This window comes from Diabrotica undecimpunctata, chromosome 1 (genome assembly GCF_040954645.1).
Source record: "Diabrotica undecimpunctata isolate CICGRU chromosome 1, icDiaUnde3, whole genome shotgun sequence".
Taxonomy (NCBI): domain Eukaryota; kingdom Metazoa; phylum Arthropoda; class Insecta; order Coleoptera; family Chrysomelidae; genus Diabrotica; species Diabrotica undecimpunctata.
In genome coordinates, this window is record NC_092803.1 from 106,637,510 (window position 1) to 106,652,977 (window position 15,468).

Consider the following 15,468-nt stretch of genomic DNA (forward strand, 5'->3'; position numbering starts at 1 on the left):
CGTTTTCCGAATAGTTTGATTTGAAAATTATGAAGTAATAGCCGATGCTAGTATAAAGTAATGATAAAGTTTTAATAGGTATATCTCGATTCTCTCTAAATTTGCCATGTGAAACTGACATTTATTGAGTGTTATGACGATAAGTCAACAATAATTAGAGTTTTGAAAGCTTTTATTTGTAAAATTAGATATAGTTAATCAAAATGTACTCAAATGTTTAATATACCGACATGTTATTAACCTTAGGCGAATATTTAGTAAACTCTAGTGCAGCGTTTACGCGTTATTCAAAAAAGTGTCCTAGAAGAAACTTCATCATCATTCAATCTTCGCTTATCCACTGCTGGACATAGATCTCCCTCATAATTTTTCATCTATTTCGATCTTGTGCCTCTTGCATCCAATTCCTATGACAACGTTTTAGATCGTCAGTCCAACGTGTTGGTGGACGACCTCTGCTTCGGTAGGCATCATCTCTTGGTCTCCATTCCAGTATCCGCTTTGTCCATCTATTATCTGTCATTCGAGCCACGTGACCTGCCCAGTTCCATTTCAGTGTTGCTACTCTCTCTACTGCATCAGCCACTCCTGTTCTTTGTCGTAGCTGGCGATTTGGGATCTTGTCTCGTAGTGAAACGCCCAACATAGCACGCTCCATCGACCCTTGACACACACGGATCTTTTGAACTGTTCTCCTTGTCATGGTCAACGTTTCGGCACCGTAAGTTAACACTGGCAAAACACACTGATTAAACGTTTTTCTTTTAAGGCATATTGGTATATCAGACGATTTGAAAATATGGTTCAGCTTGCCGAAGGCTGCCCAAGTCAGTCTTATACGACGGAGAAGCTCAACGGTTTGGTTATCTTTTCCTATGCGAATCTCATGACCTAGGTATTTATAGGCCATTACCTGGTCTATGGATCTTGTTCCTACGCATATATCTTCGCTGACTACAAGATTTGTCATCATCTGGGTTTTAGATATATTTATTTTCAATCCTCCTTCTAGCGAGGAAAGGTAGAGCTGATTTAAAAGTTCTTTGGCCTCATCTATCCTATCAGCTATTAGTACAATATCATCTGCAAACCTTAGATGGCTAAGCTTTTCTCCGTTTATGTTTATGCCCTTGTCGGTCAGTTTTGCCCTTTTACATATATATTCCAAAAGCGTAGTGAACAGTTTCGGCGATATGGTGTCCCCCTGGCGTACTCCACGTTGTATCGGGAATTTCTGGGTTTGACGATCACCCACTCTAACACTGGCTGTTGCATTTTGGTATATATGTTTAATTATATTTATATACCGATAGTCAATTCGGCATTCTGTCAAGGCTTCGAACATTTTTTGTTGATTTACGGTGTCGAATGCCTTTTCATAGTCGACAAATATTAAAGCTAGTGGTTTATTATATTCAGTGCATTTTTCTATAAGATTTTAAACTTACCAAGTAAAAAAACATTTACAGCCGTTGAAGCGTTTTAGCAATCTTCCCATTGAAATACTTATCCATAAAGCAGAACAAAAATTATCCAAAAAGAATTTCTTTTTGGGCTGTAGTCTAAAGTAATTTTTGCATACTAGTTTAGCATACAATTAAAAAATAACTATAAAATAAAAAATTAATCAAATTTCACTCACCGATTGTGTTGTAGAAGTCCTTCAAACTTTAGCTCACTCGCATCATCTCTTTGCACCACAGAAATATTCTCAAAAGTAAATCGTGTTTTACCAGCGTTATCTCCAGTTTCATCCACAGTCTTATTTATACCCCAATTGGAAGAAATCGTGTTTGAATCAGAGGCATCATCATCATAGCTGTTGCCCAAAGGTGTAGGAATTCTCGAATTGTCTGAGTAGTCATCGATGACATCTAAATCATTATTGCTTAGATTCTTTTTATCGGACCATTGTGGCTCATCAATTGGTCGTAGTCCTAAAGCACTTACAACCTTTTCCTGCATTTTTTTATTCGAATAACTGCTCGATACTTCTGAACTACTTTTAAGCAAACTACAACATTCCAAAAATAATTCTTCGTCTCTGTTTAGAGTTTTTCTTAATTTCGGATCATCATAGTTTCTAATATTAGCGCTATCATCGGATATTTCTTCGTACTGAGTTGGTTTAATAAAACTTGTGTTATCTGAAGATGGTTTGGTAATGCTGGGTGTGCTAGGTATGGATGGAATATCAGACTTTTCAGATGACATAGAAATATCATCAATGTAATTGTTGGTTGTTTGATTTTCAATAATATTTTCTAACAAACTTATCTGCTTTTCTAAAATTGTAGTTTTAGATTCAATGGATTCTGTCAAGTGGGCTTCAGATGTCAATCTGGTATCAGAATCAAAACTCTTGCGTTCGCCCAAACTCTTACACCTTTTTATGTCATTATTTTGAACAAGTTCGGTGATTTTGTTAGAGTCATCTTCAATTTGCGTTAAATCAGGTTCATTTATAACATCACTAATTATATCTGCTAACTTTAAGGAGTTGTTTGAACTATACGAAATCTGCATATCTTGTTTGGTTTCTAATAATTCGTCACTACGAGCTTCTGTTAGTTCCTGGTCTTTTGAATGATCTAGTAAAGAAGATGTTTTGGTTAGAGATATAGATTCTATCAACGAAGGAGGTTCTATAACCGATTCTCGACTATTCTCATCCTCATGTCTACTAATAATTTTTGATTTTTCAGCTTCTTTTGCTTCGATTTCTGATAATTTTTGGATATGAGTCAAAGTTCTCCTGTGCTTTATTAAATTTTCCAATTTAACAAAAGATTTATTACATATTTCACAATAGTTTGATTCAAATTTATCACTCTTTGACCTGCTTTCTGAATTAGAATCTTGGGGCGTTGAAATTGGCTCGATATCTTCTGGTATGTTTCTAGATTTTCTTAACACTTTCGTTAAGGAATCATCTTCCATATTCGAGGTAACATTTTCTGGGCTTTCAGTAAATTCGTAGATTTTATCAATATCTTCTTTACGTCTTGGCATTAATTTTTCTTGAGTTAAAAATGCAGTTTTTTCTAACATATTTTCGAACATATTATCAAAAGCATCATCTGTCATGTCCCTAGAGGAGTCTTCTAAATTTGATAAGAATAAATTTGGTGGCTTTGGCACAAAAAGATTGTCGTTAGTGGAAGCTTTAAGTAAGTCAAATAATTCTTCACTATTTAATTTTCTTTCTGGTTCTTTTCCTTTTTTCTGTTTGGCATCCATACCGTCCCTCTCCCCCTTCTTTATACATTTTCTTTTGTTCTCAATTGCATCTATGAGAGGATCTATAAGATCATTTTCGTTGTACGATGCGATCTTTCGAGAACCTCTTCTACTTCTTCTTAATTCTTGATTTTCTTCAGATATTAACGTGTTTTCGGAAGGATCTTCTGTGTTTACTTCTTTTTGTTCATGTTCTTCTTTAGATTTTCCTGGATGAATGTAGTTTTCTTCATTTTCAGGAATCATTTCTGCTCGCAGTTCCCTTTCAATACTGTTATCCAATTCTTCGAATCCATCTAACTCAGCAACTAAATCTTCCAGAAGAGGAGTTTCAGTGGCTAGAACTTCCTCAGCAAAGTCAAATTCTGGTACAGATTTTAGGTTCTTCTTGTTAATTTTTGTCTTTTTGTTTACAGATTCTACACTTGTAATAGTATCTTTGGATACTGTTTCATCCAAGGTTTCCAATTCATTAAGTGAATCGTGAACTATGTCTTCCAAAATAGGAGTTTCACTATCGATAACTTCAATAGGAGCATCAACATCTTGTACTGCTTTTTGATTTTTCTTTTTACTTTTCATTTTTTTACTTAAAGATTCTACATTTGGGGTTTCTACCGACACATTTTTATCAATAGTTTCTAATTCGTTAAGTGAATCGTGGATGTGTTCTAGAGCTTTGGCTTTAGCAGTCCTCATACTTTTCCTGCTTCCAGCGACATCACTGTCTATAAGGTCTTCATTTATCACGTTAGTCTCAGAATTTGACGTGTCTTTCTTAGATTGAGAAGGGCTTTCAGTACATTTTAATGTTTCTTTAATAGTCATTTCTCCAAAAACTCCACTAAAACTAAGAGGACTTTTTTCCTGAGTTAAATCTTCCTCTTCTATTTGTTGGTTAACAATTTTTGATTTTCTTTTACCGGTACTCTTTTTAGGTGTAATTTCAATTTCAATTGGCCTTGGTTCTACTTTTTCAGTAATTTCCAGTTTTTTCTGTAATCTCGGTGGCAACTCTATTGGCTTCTCTAAGTCGAAATCTTCGGTTTCAGAGAAAGCATAAATTTTGTCTATATCTTCTTTTCTAACATCATCACCATTGTGAAAGTCCAATTCCAGATCTTTGGGCGATACGGGAATTATTTCAGATGATTCTGGTAATTTTTTTTCTTTAAAAATTTTATTATCTAGTATGTCAGCGTTTGATGGTTCCTTCGTACTATCGTCAGCGATATCCAAATGTTTTTTAATTGATAGTTCGGAGCGAGGTTTTTTACGACCTCTTTTCTTTCTACCTCTTTTTGATACCTTTACATCTGATAGAATAAAACTGGAGTCGGATTCATCTACAACATCACTGATAACTTCATCAGTTAGTGTGTTATCTGTTTCTTGCACCGATTGTTCTATTTCATTTATTTCATGTGTTTCTATTAGTTTGTCTCCTTCCGATAATGAACTGTCCATTTCATTCATTACCGATTTTTTGATACGTTCGTCCTTTATATTTGTATTTTCTTCACAAGTGTTTTTCGAAACAAACATGTCTAACAATTTGTCATCTACCGTGTTTATTTTGCACTGTTTCTCTTCTACATTTAGCATGTGATTCTTAGATTTTCTTTTAGCTTCTTTTTTCTTGGATTTTTTAAATCGACGTATTATCATCGGTTTAACAAAATTGTGTAAAGACGTTTCGGTATCATCAACGTTTTTATCATCTATAACAGTTATACTTTCAAAATCTAAAGTGTGTTCTGTATTATTTTCAAGTTCAGTTAATTTTTCAGAAATAATATCTAAATTATCTAATGACGTTTCATTTTCATTACAAATAGTTTTGGTGCTATTTAATTTTGTACTTATTTTTAAGAGAGGAAGTTTCAAAACAGATTTTTCATTAATCTCACTATTTTCTTCTATAACTGAAGTGGACTTTAATAAATTAGTTCGAAGCTTTTTATTTTTTCCCTTTTTCTTCCCCTTCTTACTATTTTTATCTAAACTTGCGGATTCATGTATTGTATTTATTTCTACACTTCCAATAGATTTAGAACTTTCGTCTGCGTTAGTTACAGATAACTCCAATTTCGGAGTTTCGATTATGTTGCTCTCGATTGGAATTTCATCGAGCTCCATATCCATTTCTTGTACAGAATCATTCAAATCATCTTTCTCCGGGAAACCTATCGAAATTTTTGGTGTGTGATGAAGTTCCATTGGAAAGGTATCTTCTTTTGAAAAGGTATCGGGTGGTGAGAAAGTTATACGTTTTTTCTTGATAACCAAAGAGAAATCTTCATATAAATCATTATGTCCTTTAACGCCAACTTTTTTAATATTCTTGGATTTTCTTCTAGCTTTATGTTTATTAATAATAAGCTTTATTGGTGGTTTATCGCTAGAATCTATAATTGGTGAGACAGTGGATAAAAATGTAGTCTGTTCATCAACTTTAAATATACCTTCTGAAATATTCGCATCGATCGGTTCAGAATCTTTCGAATCTATTACTTCTTCAATATTCGGGGTAATACTTATTTTGTTTTTTGTTAGCCTTTTGACCTTTTTAGACCGTAATTTCGTACGCTTTTTATTTATCGATTGATTATTTTTTGACAAATTTTCTTTTAAGATGTGTGTCCCAGTTTCGCTTAAAACATCTTTTAGTTTTAGATCATTTTCGTCAGTATTGTTATCGTTTATAGAAACATCACTTTCTCTTGATTCATCAAGATGCTTTGACTGAATCATAGAACTGTCGACATTTAAGGAAACTTCTATCTGGGATCTATCGTCATTACTGACTTTTTCAACTTCATTATCTTCTCCAACTTCAGACTCATCAATTAGATCTTTATTATCTTCGACTTCTGTATAATTTATTGTTGATTTTTTTCGGAGTGATCTGGTTTCGAAGGTACTTGTATTAGTTTCTGATACCTCAATGTCTTTGAGAATTCTTTTTGCTTTCTTAGATTTGTCTGTCTTTTCATGTAACTCTGGTCTGTTTTCCTCCACACAAGAAGTAACACCAACTTCGGTGGGTATGGTTTCACTTGTTTCTCGTCTTGCCACTGAAACGGTTTCTACATTATCGATGTCTCCATTTTTACTACTATCAGAAGTATTGATCGTTAATAGACTCTGTCTAATAGCATTTCTAATTTTTTCCTCCAAAAGTTTGACATCGGGGGATTCTGTAGAAGTATCCGATTTTGAACTTGTTAAAGAGTCATTTGCTTGTTCATCTTTGCTTGAATCCAAGTCAAGATATGTACTTAGTTCATTATTTGTAGGAATTACTTCAAAATCTCCTAATTTGTCAGAAGTACTCTGATTTATTGATAACGTCAGCGTTGTTAATGAATTGGTATCTCCTAATAGCGAACCACTACATTCTTCGCTAAATTCTTCATAGTTAGCCAACTTTATATTTTTAGATTGTGTACCAGCCCTATTAGTTTTCTGTCCTAAATCAAATAAATCCTGCATAACGGATTCACTTATATCACAAGAGTTTGAATTGACTTCAAAAACATCTTGGTCTGAGTTATCTAGGTCTTCGTTAGAGAAATTTAAGTCTAGATTTTTTGGTTTTCTTCCTCTTTTGTTTTTCTTAGTTTCTAAGGAAATAGTTTCTTGAAGCTCGGAGGATTCTGTAGCCTGTTCCAGTATTGGTTTTATTTGAACAAAGTCAGGATTTGCTTTATTTATCTGTTCTAAATAGTTTTCTTGAATTTTAGTATTATCATTCACTGTAATGTCTGTATTAAGAGTTTTTGTATTTGTTAGATTTCCAGGTTCTTTTAACTGACCCAAATTATCTTCTGGGTTATTAAATTTCCTATTGCCTTTTCTTCTGGAGACTGAGAAAGAACTATTGTCAACAGGTAATTCAGATTTAGCACTGTCATATTCAATACCTACATGCTCAACAATCTCTTGTGATGTATGTACACTAGAACCTTTATTATGTTTAAAGTCAATTACATCATTGAAGATTTCGTCAAAATTCTTAATTTCTTCAATATTACCTTGATTTAACAAATTATTATCTACAATTTTAGAATTCTTTGATTTTCTACCAACTTTTTTATTTCGAGTAGCACGTATTTTTTCTTTCAGGTTATCAATAATACTAGTACTAGAGTTACTGTAATCATTGGTAATAGATTCATGTGTTATTCCCTCGACATAATTAGTTTTTAAATTTCTCGATTTTCTTTCAGATTTCCTATTTTGGTTTAGCTCAATATTTTCCTGGGAAGTGTACTCTGGTAACTTGGTTGCTATTGATTCAGAGTTCACATTTTCTTTATATGTGAATGGACATATATCAGCAGTAATATATTTCTCTTCGTTCTGTGAACCCGAATCAATTTCCATAATTTGTTTCACTTTCCTACCTAAATCAATGTTTTTCCGACCTTCTTGAGCAGCAGGTTCTTTTATTTGGTCTATGATTGATTCAGAACCGGAAGATATAATTAGTTTCTCTATTTTAGATTTTCTTCCTCGTTTTTTCTTTTGATTTCCACCAGAACTTTCTTCTACTGTAAGATCTGCATCATTAAAAATTACGTTATATTGTGGAGTTTCACTGATAATTGGATCTAAGATCTGAGGCTCTAAAATATTAGAAGATTCGTTTTTATCTGCATCAAGATTTTTTCGAGTAAGTGGCTCGTTCCCACAATCTGAGACTATCTGAAGATTTGAATCACCAGTTCTTGTAATATCTTTAATGTCTACTTCAACTTTAGATTCCAGGCCTTTTACCTTTTTAGGTCTACCTACCTTTTTAAGTGTTTGCTTTAAATCAGTCTGATTCTGAATAACAGAACCAGTGAGTTCAGTGTCTAACTGATCCAGTTGGTTTTCAGATATAGTTACTTTTGCTTTTTTTGGCGGTCTTCCTACTTTTCTCTTTTGTGTAGTGTTTTGTTTATTGTCAATATTTTCTGGAACAATAGAATCTACCAAGTCTAGCTCCATGATAGCCTCTGAGTGTTCGAAACATTTTTTTTGTACAGAAGATTCCACATTAGTTACTTCAGATGTAAGTTCTATGTTATTTTCTGGCAAAACGGATTGATTTATAGAGGTCTCTGGAAGCATCAGTTTGGAATTTTTAGCTTTTCTACCACGTTTTTTTGGCATGTGATCTATTTTAAGAGAATTACGTGTGATATCCTCACTATCTTGTGGTGGATTTAAAAACCTATCCAACTTTGAAGAACATATTTTAGTTTGATCATCTAAGGTAAGATTTTCTTTGTCTAAAGAGTCTAAAATATCGTCCGACGCTAGATTGTTTTGTAAATGTAACTTAAAACCTTTGGATTTTCTAGCAGGTCTCTTACTTTCACTTTGAATAGTTTCTTCTACTTCATCTTGTGTTAAACAGTCGGAGTTAAATGGATTCGTATAAGCTTCTTCTGGTTGGTCTACACACATATCAGAAGTTACTTTAGCTACTTGTCTACCAGATTTTCCTTGCTTCTGGTCTACCTCAGTATTTTCCTCATCTAGAAGTTTTGCATGGTCATCCCCACGCATTAATTTTACTTCTATGTTATCAGGCTTTGTAAACTCTAAACTATTAACTGTTTTTTCAGATGTAAACAATCTTGATTTTATTGATTTTTCATCATTTTCTTGAACAGGATTATCAAAATCTAATTCAGGTAATGAATTTTCATTTTCTTTGACGTCTAGCTTATCTATAAGTTCCTCTGATGCAAAGAGTCTCGAATTTTTAAATCTACTACTTACTCTTTTACTTTTTGCAAATGGACTTTGTTGAAGCGACTCTGTTTCACTTGATTCATTTACTAGAGGACTGTCATGGATATTTCTTAAAGAAGATGACCTTTTAGGTTTAGTTAATTTCGCATTAGGACTATTAGTTTCTGAATATGACAGAATATTGCACACTTCAGCATCTAAAGAATCATTTAATTTTGACAAAGACTCATTAGAACAGATTGATATGTTTGTTGCTGATCTAGTTCTCCTAATATTTGTTAATTCAGCGTTTGAACCAATATCGCTAAATTTCAAACTTTCCGATGATGAATCTTGACTAAGTTCGGACTCTAATTTCTTAAATGAATTTCTAGGACGACCAGGTTTCCTTGGGGAAATGGGCTTAATATAGTCAGTGTCAATTTTCTCTAGAACTGTTTCTGTATTCCTTGTTTTTGATAACAACTGAGGTGTAGTTCGTTGGTCTTCGAAACCACTATCATCGATATCAATATCATCTGTGCTAAGTGCTGCTTCAGTAGCTTTAGTTTCATTTTCTAATCGTAACAACTTTTTATCGGTTTTTTCTACATTCTTATTAATACTTGAAATGCGTTTGCCATTTTTATTTTTCTTTGGAGATCCTCGATTTGATTTTAAATTTTGTTCAATATCTTGAGGGGTACTAAAATGATCCGCAGGTAATTTATTTAAAGATTCTTCTAACTTTTTAGCCCCGAGCTTTGTGTATTTTTCTATATTAATAAATAAAAATGATTTATGCATATCATATGAAATTGATTCTTCTACATCTAAGCTTTTAGCGGTGGATACACCATCTGTTGCCTTATAGTTATTAAGAACAGTATTTGAATTGTCTTCTAATGAATTTGTTGAATATTTTGATACGCTATCTAAAACCACACTGTTTACATCAGTTGAAATGTCTGCAGGAGAATTTGCCGTTAAAATACTTGGAGTTATTATACTTGAATTTTTCGACTCGACATTTGGATTAATTTCTTCATTCTGACCTGAGTTTTTAATAGATTTATTTACATTATTTAAAGACAATTTCCTAGACTTTCTGCCTGGTTTCTTTGTGTTACAGCTCTCTTTTTCTTCTGAAAACAATACCTCCTCAGAAATGTCTGTTTTATTAGAATCACTTTCCAAAGAGGGACTCTCCAAAGGTGTATTGTCTGGAGATAAGTTACCGATTACTGATCTGCTTTTGTTCGAGTTTATACTGGTTAGTGGATCCTCGATGACTGTTTTGTTTAGTGTACAAATGTTTTCTTGTATTTTCAAAGATTTTTTAAACCATTTGGGCTTCCTTCCTCGTTTTTTCGGTTGATAAAGATTTAAATTTTCTTGTGGAGGTAACATTTGTTTAATTTCTTCCGAATCGGTTTCGGTTGATAAATTTAAATCTTCATTTAACGGCGATTTAGAATTTTTAACTAATTCCATTTTATTTTTCTCCTTTGGAGATAATTCGAAAAAAGTATTTTCTTGACAAGGTATGTTAACATGGTTAAAAGGCTCTTTTAAACTGGTTATTGATTTTAATCGTGACGGTTTCAGTTCAAATTTTCTGCTAGTATTCTTTAATGGTGAATGTTGATTGACTGAATCAGTAATAATACCTTCGCTGGGTTCATTACCTTGATTAGTAGATAGCTCTGAAGATTTTATATCTGATGTTTTGGTTGTATTTTCTGCATTAATATCAGTTGTAGATGGTGACGAAGATAATAATCCATTATCCAAATTATCATTGTCTTGTAAGTTTTCAGATTCACGTGTTGCATTCAAATTATTAGTTAATTCTATCGATTTCTTTAAAGATCTTGACCTTCGAGATACACCTATTAAATCCTCAATTGATTTGTTTTTATCTGAATCAATGTGTGCGGTTTTACTATTCAAAGTCTTTAAAGACCTTGATCTTCTAGTTACTTTTTTTAATTCCGCTTTTACTTCTTCTAATGGACCTACAGAAAGAATATTTCTTTCTTCTTTAGTAATTGTACTTATTTGTATTTTAACACCATTATCAGATACTGCAACATTTAGAGATCTAGCAGTTAAATTTTTCAACTCTGTATTATTGTTTGATTTTTCGTCGTTTACATAATTTGGAATTGTCATGTTAAACGAATCTTTTGATTTGTTCGTTTTTTCTTTAGAATCAAAATCTTCTTTCCGCTCAGGCCCAGTCAAAGATTGTGGTTCCATTATTTCATCTCTCTTATCAGATGCATCATTTGCTGTATTCACAAATGAGTTCATACTTTCTGAGAATTTAAATATCAAAGGTTGCTTTATATGTTTAGATTTGTTTGTATCTAAAGCATTATCATCGGCGAATTTTAATTCTCCATTTAATGGTGACTTAGTACTCAGTGTTTCGTTAATTTTTTCAGGTGTGGCCTTCTTTGGAGACTTGGATCTTGTTAATCTTTCTGATACGTTTTCGTCACTTTCTTCAATTTCATTATTTTTTGTACTAGGCATAGCCTTAGGTTCTTCGTCCAAAGATTCTATGTTCTTGATTGGTTTTATTTTCTTTGGTGATTTAAACCTCTTTGTTGGAGTTTTTTCTTCTGGTTTTAGAATGCCTGACTTAGAAATTGATTTCTCACTTTCATTTTCTAATAAAACATTTTCAAAATTGCTACCAACAGACAAACCAGTATCTGGTCTTATTTTTTTCCTTCCTCTTTTACTTTTAACAATTATTACATCTTTTGCAGTTGATTGTTCTTTTTCATCGGTGGGTAGTAACTTGTCTAAATTTCCAAAATGACTAATTCCACTTTCGATTACATTTTCTCTAACTGAGGTGTCCATCATGGTGTTTTTCATTATATCAAAGTTGTTACCAATTTGAATAGTTTCATTATTATATTTGTTATTTTCTGAGATTATATCCGTATCTGACAAAATTTCTTTAATGTCATTATTTTCAGAGTTTATGGGGTCTACTTCTATTTTTGTAGCTGTTAAAGGTTGTTCGAAATCAACTGTATCACCTCTCTTGTCCTGTGCTGACTTCTTGGGTTTTCTAAGTGTTCTTTTTGCTTTTAAACGTGCTGGTTTTATTAAAGTCTTCGCATTTAACGGATCTGTACTTCCTTGTTTAGATATTTTTGTTTCTGTGTCAACGACATCTTCCACATTTTGTTTCAAATTATTATCTAATATTAGCGTTGGAGGCTGCAATATAGAAATTTTATTTGTCGTGGTTCTGATCTCGTCCGGCTTAGTTTTTTTAATGGCTCGCTTAGGTTTCTTTCTATCCAAATCTAAAGCTGTTTCCATGGCAGTACTAGCTTCTTCAGGAGTGTTAGTAACAGTAGGTTTTCCTATTATCGTTATTTCAATTTGTGCTTCAATATCATCTTCATCATGTACTAATTGAGAAGTTGTTGGTTCTTTAACAGTTTCACTAATATTTTTTTCTGTTTCATTTGTATCAGTGATTTTATTTTCCTCTTGGACCTCGTCTATAATTAGTGATGAAGCATTTAATTTCTTAGCTTTCTTTTGTGTAAATTTTAATTTGCGGACTCCCTTCTTCTTTTTGGTTTTGAATGCGATTGTTGTAGCTGAAGGAACAGCCTTACTTTCGATTATGGGAGTGTCGACCTCTGGGGGCACCAACTCTTGTACAGATAAGTCTGTAATTACATTGTCTTTAAATTCTTTCTCAAATATATCTATTTTTTTCGCAATTTTACTTGACATATTATATACAGTCTTCCCTATCTTCATTTTATCGTCAGATACTAAAACTTCAGTTGTCCCGATAGGGATTTCATTCGTATCTATAGAATTACTTGTTTGAATATCATCAGGTGGTGTTTGACTCGAGACTTGCTGATTTTTTGCATCAAGTGACGACTTTGTGCTCTTATTTTGTTTTCTGAAGGTCCTAAGATTCTGTTTGTTATTTTGAAACAAATTCCTCTTTTCTTCTTTCGTTTTATAGAACAGGTCACCAACAGGTCCAAAATGTTTGAGTAAACTGGCCAAAGAAGTTTCATTGCCTGTAACAACTTTATTTTCTAAAACAGGAGGTTCGTCTTCGTGTACACCTTTAATAGTATCCTGAGGCTGTATAGGCAATTGAGAAGTATTTGATATTTCTTTGGTATCTAATAATTGATCTATGTGAGTTTCTACTGATAGCTTTTCAGCGTGGAGCTTCCGTTTACGATTTTTTCTAATTTGGCCTATTTTCTTGGCTACTTTCTTTATCTTTTCCTCTACAATGCTAGTTTTGGTTAAAGTTGGATCTAAACTTGGAACTTCAGTGTTTAATATATCTACTTCTTGTACTACTACATCAGTTTGTTCACCTATGATGCTCTTTATATCAAATTTAATTTCGTTTTTCTTTACTCGCCGAATAGATCCAATTTTTCTATTTCCTCTGCCTTTATGTTTCAAAGTATCTTCTTCGAAAGTTCTATTTAACATATCGGTCTCGTAATTGCCAAAATTTATGACATAGTCAATAATATCATCTACAGAGGTTCTATTTTCCAAGGGTTTTATACTTTGCTGTTTCATGTGACCATCTATGACATTCTGAATAGTTTTATCTATAGAATTAAATAAATAAGGAGAGGGTAGTTTGATTTGTTGTGAACTTTGAAGCCTGTTGCTAACGACGTTTTCGATGATGCTTTCAACCGATGTTAGTCTAGTAAACTGCCAAGGTGGGTCGTTTGAGATAAGAATTTTGTTAGGTGCGGGTAAAAATGAGTTATTATCTTTGTTTTTTGACTTTATGCTAAGATCCAGCGCTACATCCTCAGTTAGTTCACTTTGAGTTTTAAAAGTAGGGATTTTTAATATACACTCTGCTTTTTGTGGAGAAGGGTCGGTTACTATTTTTGGAGCTGTTACCGAAGATAGTATTTCCGAGTTACTCAATTTGGGCGGATCAGTGGACTTTTGTTGCAATTTGCTCGTTAGCATTGCAATACAATCATTTAAGCCTCTAGCAGGTTTTCTAATTTTTCCTTTCATATTGGGCGAAATCATGGCTACAACTTTGGGTTTAACAGATGTTTCTATCGATATAGGTTGTAACTTTTCTTGATCATCAGGAAATGATAGCTTGTTTTGAATATTGGTAGTTTCGGTGGTAGTTGGAGGCTCAGAATCAAAGTTAGGTTCTCCTTTAGCTTGTAAACTTTTCTCATTATCAGAATCAAGTTTAAATATGTTCTCAGGAACAGGAGAATCTTCGTTTGTTTCATTAAATTTAATCACAGTATGGGCAGTGTCTGATATGTCAGCTATATTTTCTTTTGCTTCTATGGTAGATGGGATAACTATCTTCACTGGGTCTTTTTCTTGTTTCGCTTTGTCTAAAAAAGGACTTTTGGCAGGAGATTTACTTTTGTCAATAACTGGTAATTTTTCTATCGTACTATCAATTTTTAGTTTCTTTACTCGGTTGATGACATTTTTGAAGCTCTGTTTCAGTTTTCGCTTTCTTTTGGTGAGCTCTGAGTCTTCTTTACTCTGAATCATTTGATTGGAGTCACTTTCATTGTTTTGAGTAATTTCTATTTGACTAATCTTCTTTGCGTTTTTCTTTTTATTAATGGCTAAAGATTTTACGATAATATTTAATTTATCATTTTTCTTAGATTTACTATCAGATGGTACTTTTTCTTCTTTTTCTTCTGGTTTTTCTATTGATTTCTTTTTACTCCTTGTGTGTTTATCTAAAATATTTTCGGACGTCACATCAGCTTTATCTTCCATTTTGTCCTTTCGTTTTTTGACGGGAAAAAATGATTTGATATTAATATTCCCTGTTAAAAGCTTCTTGACAGCTAGTTTTCGTACCATTTTTGTGGTTCTTGGTGAAGTTCGCTTAGGTGTTTCTGGTGTGCTAGGCTCAGATTTTTCCGTTTTCTTTCTTGTTTGCGGACTAGATGAAGACTGACTAACATCTTCAATACACTTTTCTTTTTTTCTTGTATTTTCTGTTACAGTAGACTGTCTTGTTCTTCGCCTGTCGTTTAAAACCTTAAGTTTTCGTTTAACTGATAGTTTCGAGTTTGTATCTAGAATTCTACTAGATAGTACCCTATTTAGGCTTCTTAGCGATCTTATATTTGACGATTGGCTGGGCTTTTGTGGCTTATGAGGTATTGCTCTGTTAATTGTCTTTTCTGTATTTTCTTTAATATTACTACTTTTGCTGTAAATTACTTTACCGCATTTTACTTTTTTCTGTTTTACTTTTTCTAGTTCTTTATTTTTTCGTCGTCGGACTCCATCATAGTGGGATACTAATTTTCGAGTAGAGCGTTTTGCTGGTAGGTTGGCCAACATCCTTTGGATCGTTTCAGCTAAAGAAAAAATAGTCAAGTTAGTTTTAACTCTAAATTAACAATGAAAATGTTATATTATTAGTTTTTGATGTAACACATAATATCAAAAATA

The 15,468-nt window shown here is 32.9% G+C and overlaps 1 protein-coding gene across 1 annotated transcript in view; it reads right to left on the bottom strand.

Annotated features, from left to right (window-relative positions):
• LOC140451951 (uncharacterized) overlaps positions 1–15,468 on the bottom strand; it is a 139,118-nt gene that overhangs the window by 14,293 nt on the left and 109,357 nt on the right. Inside the window, exon 9 of the mRNA XM_072545939.1 lies at positions 1,643–15,374. Within this exon, the coding sequence (XP_072402040.1) occupies positions 1,643–15,374 (13,732 nt within the window). The remainder of the gene's footprint in view (positions 1–1,642; positions 15,375–15,468) is intronic.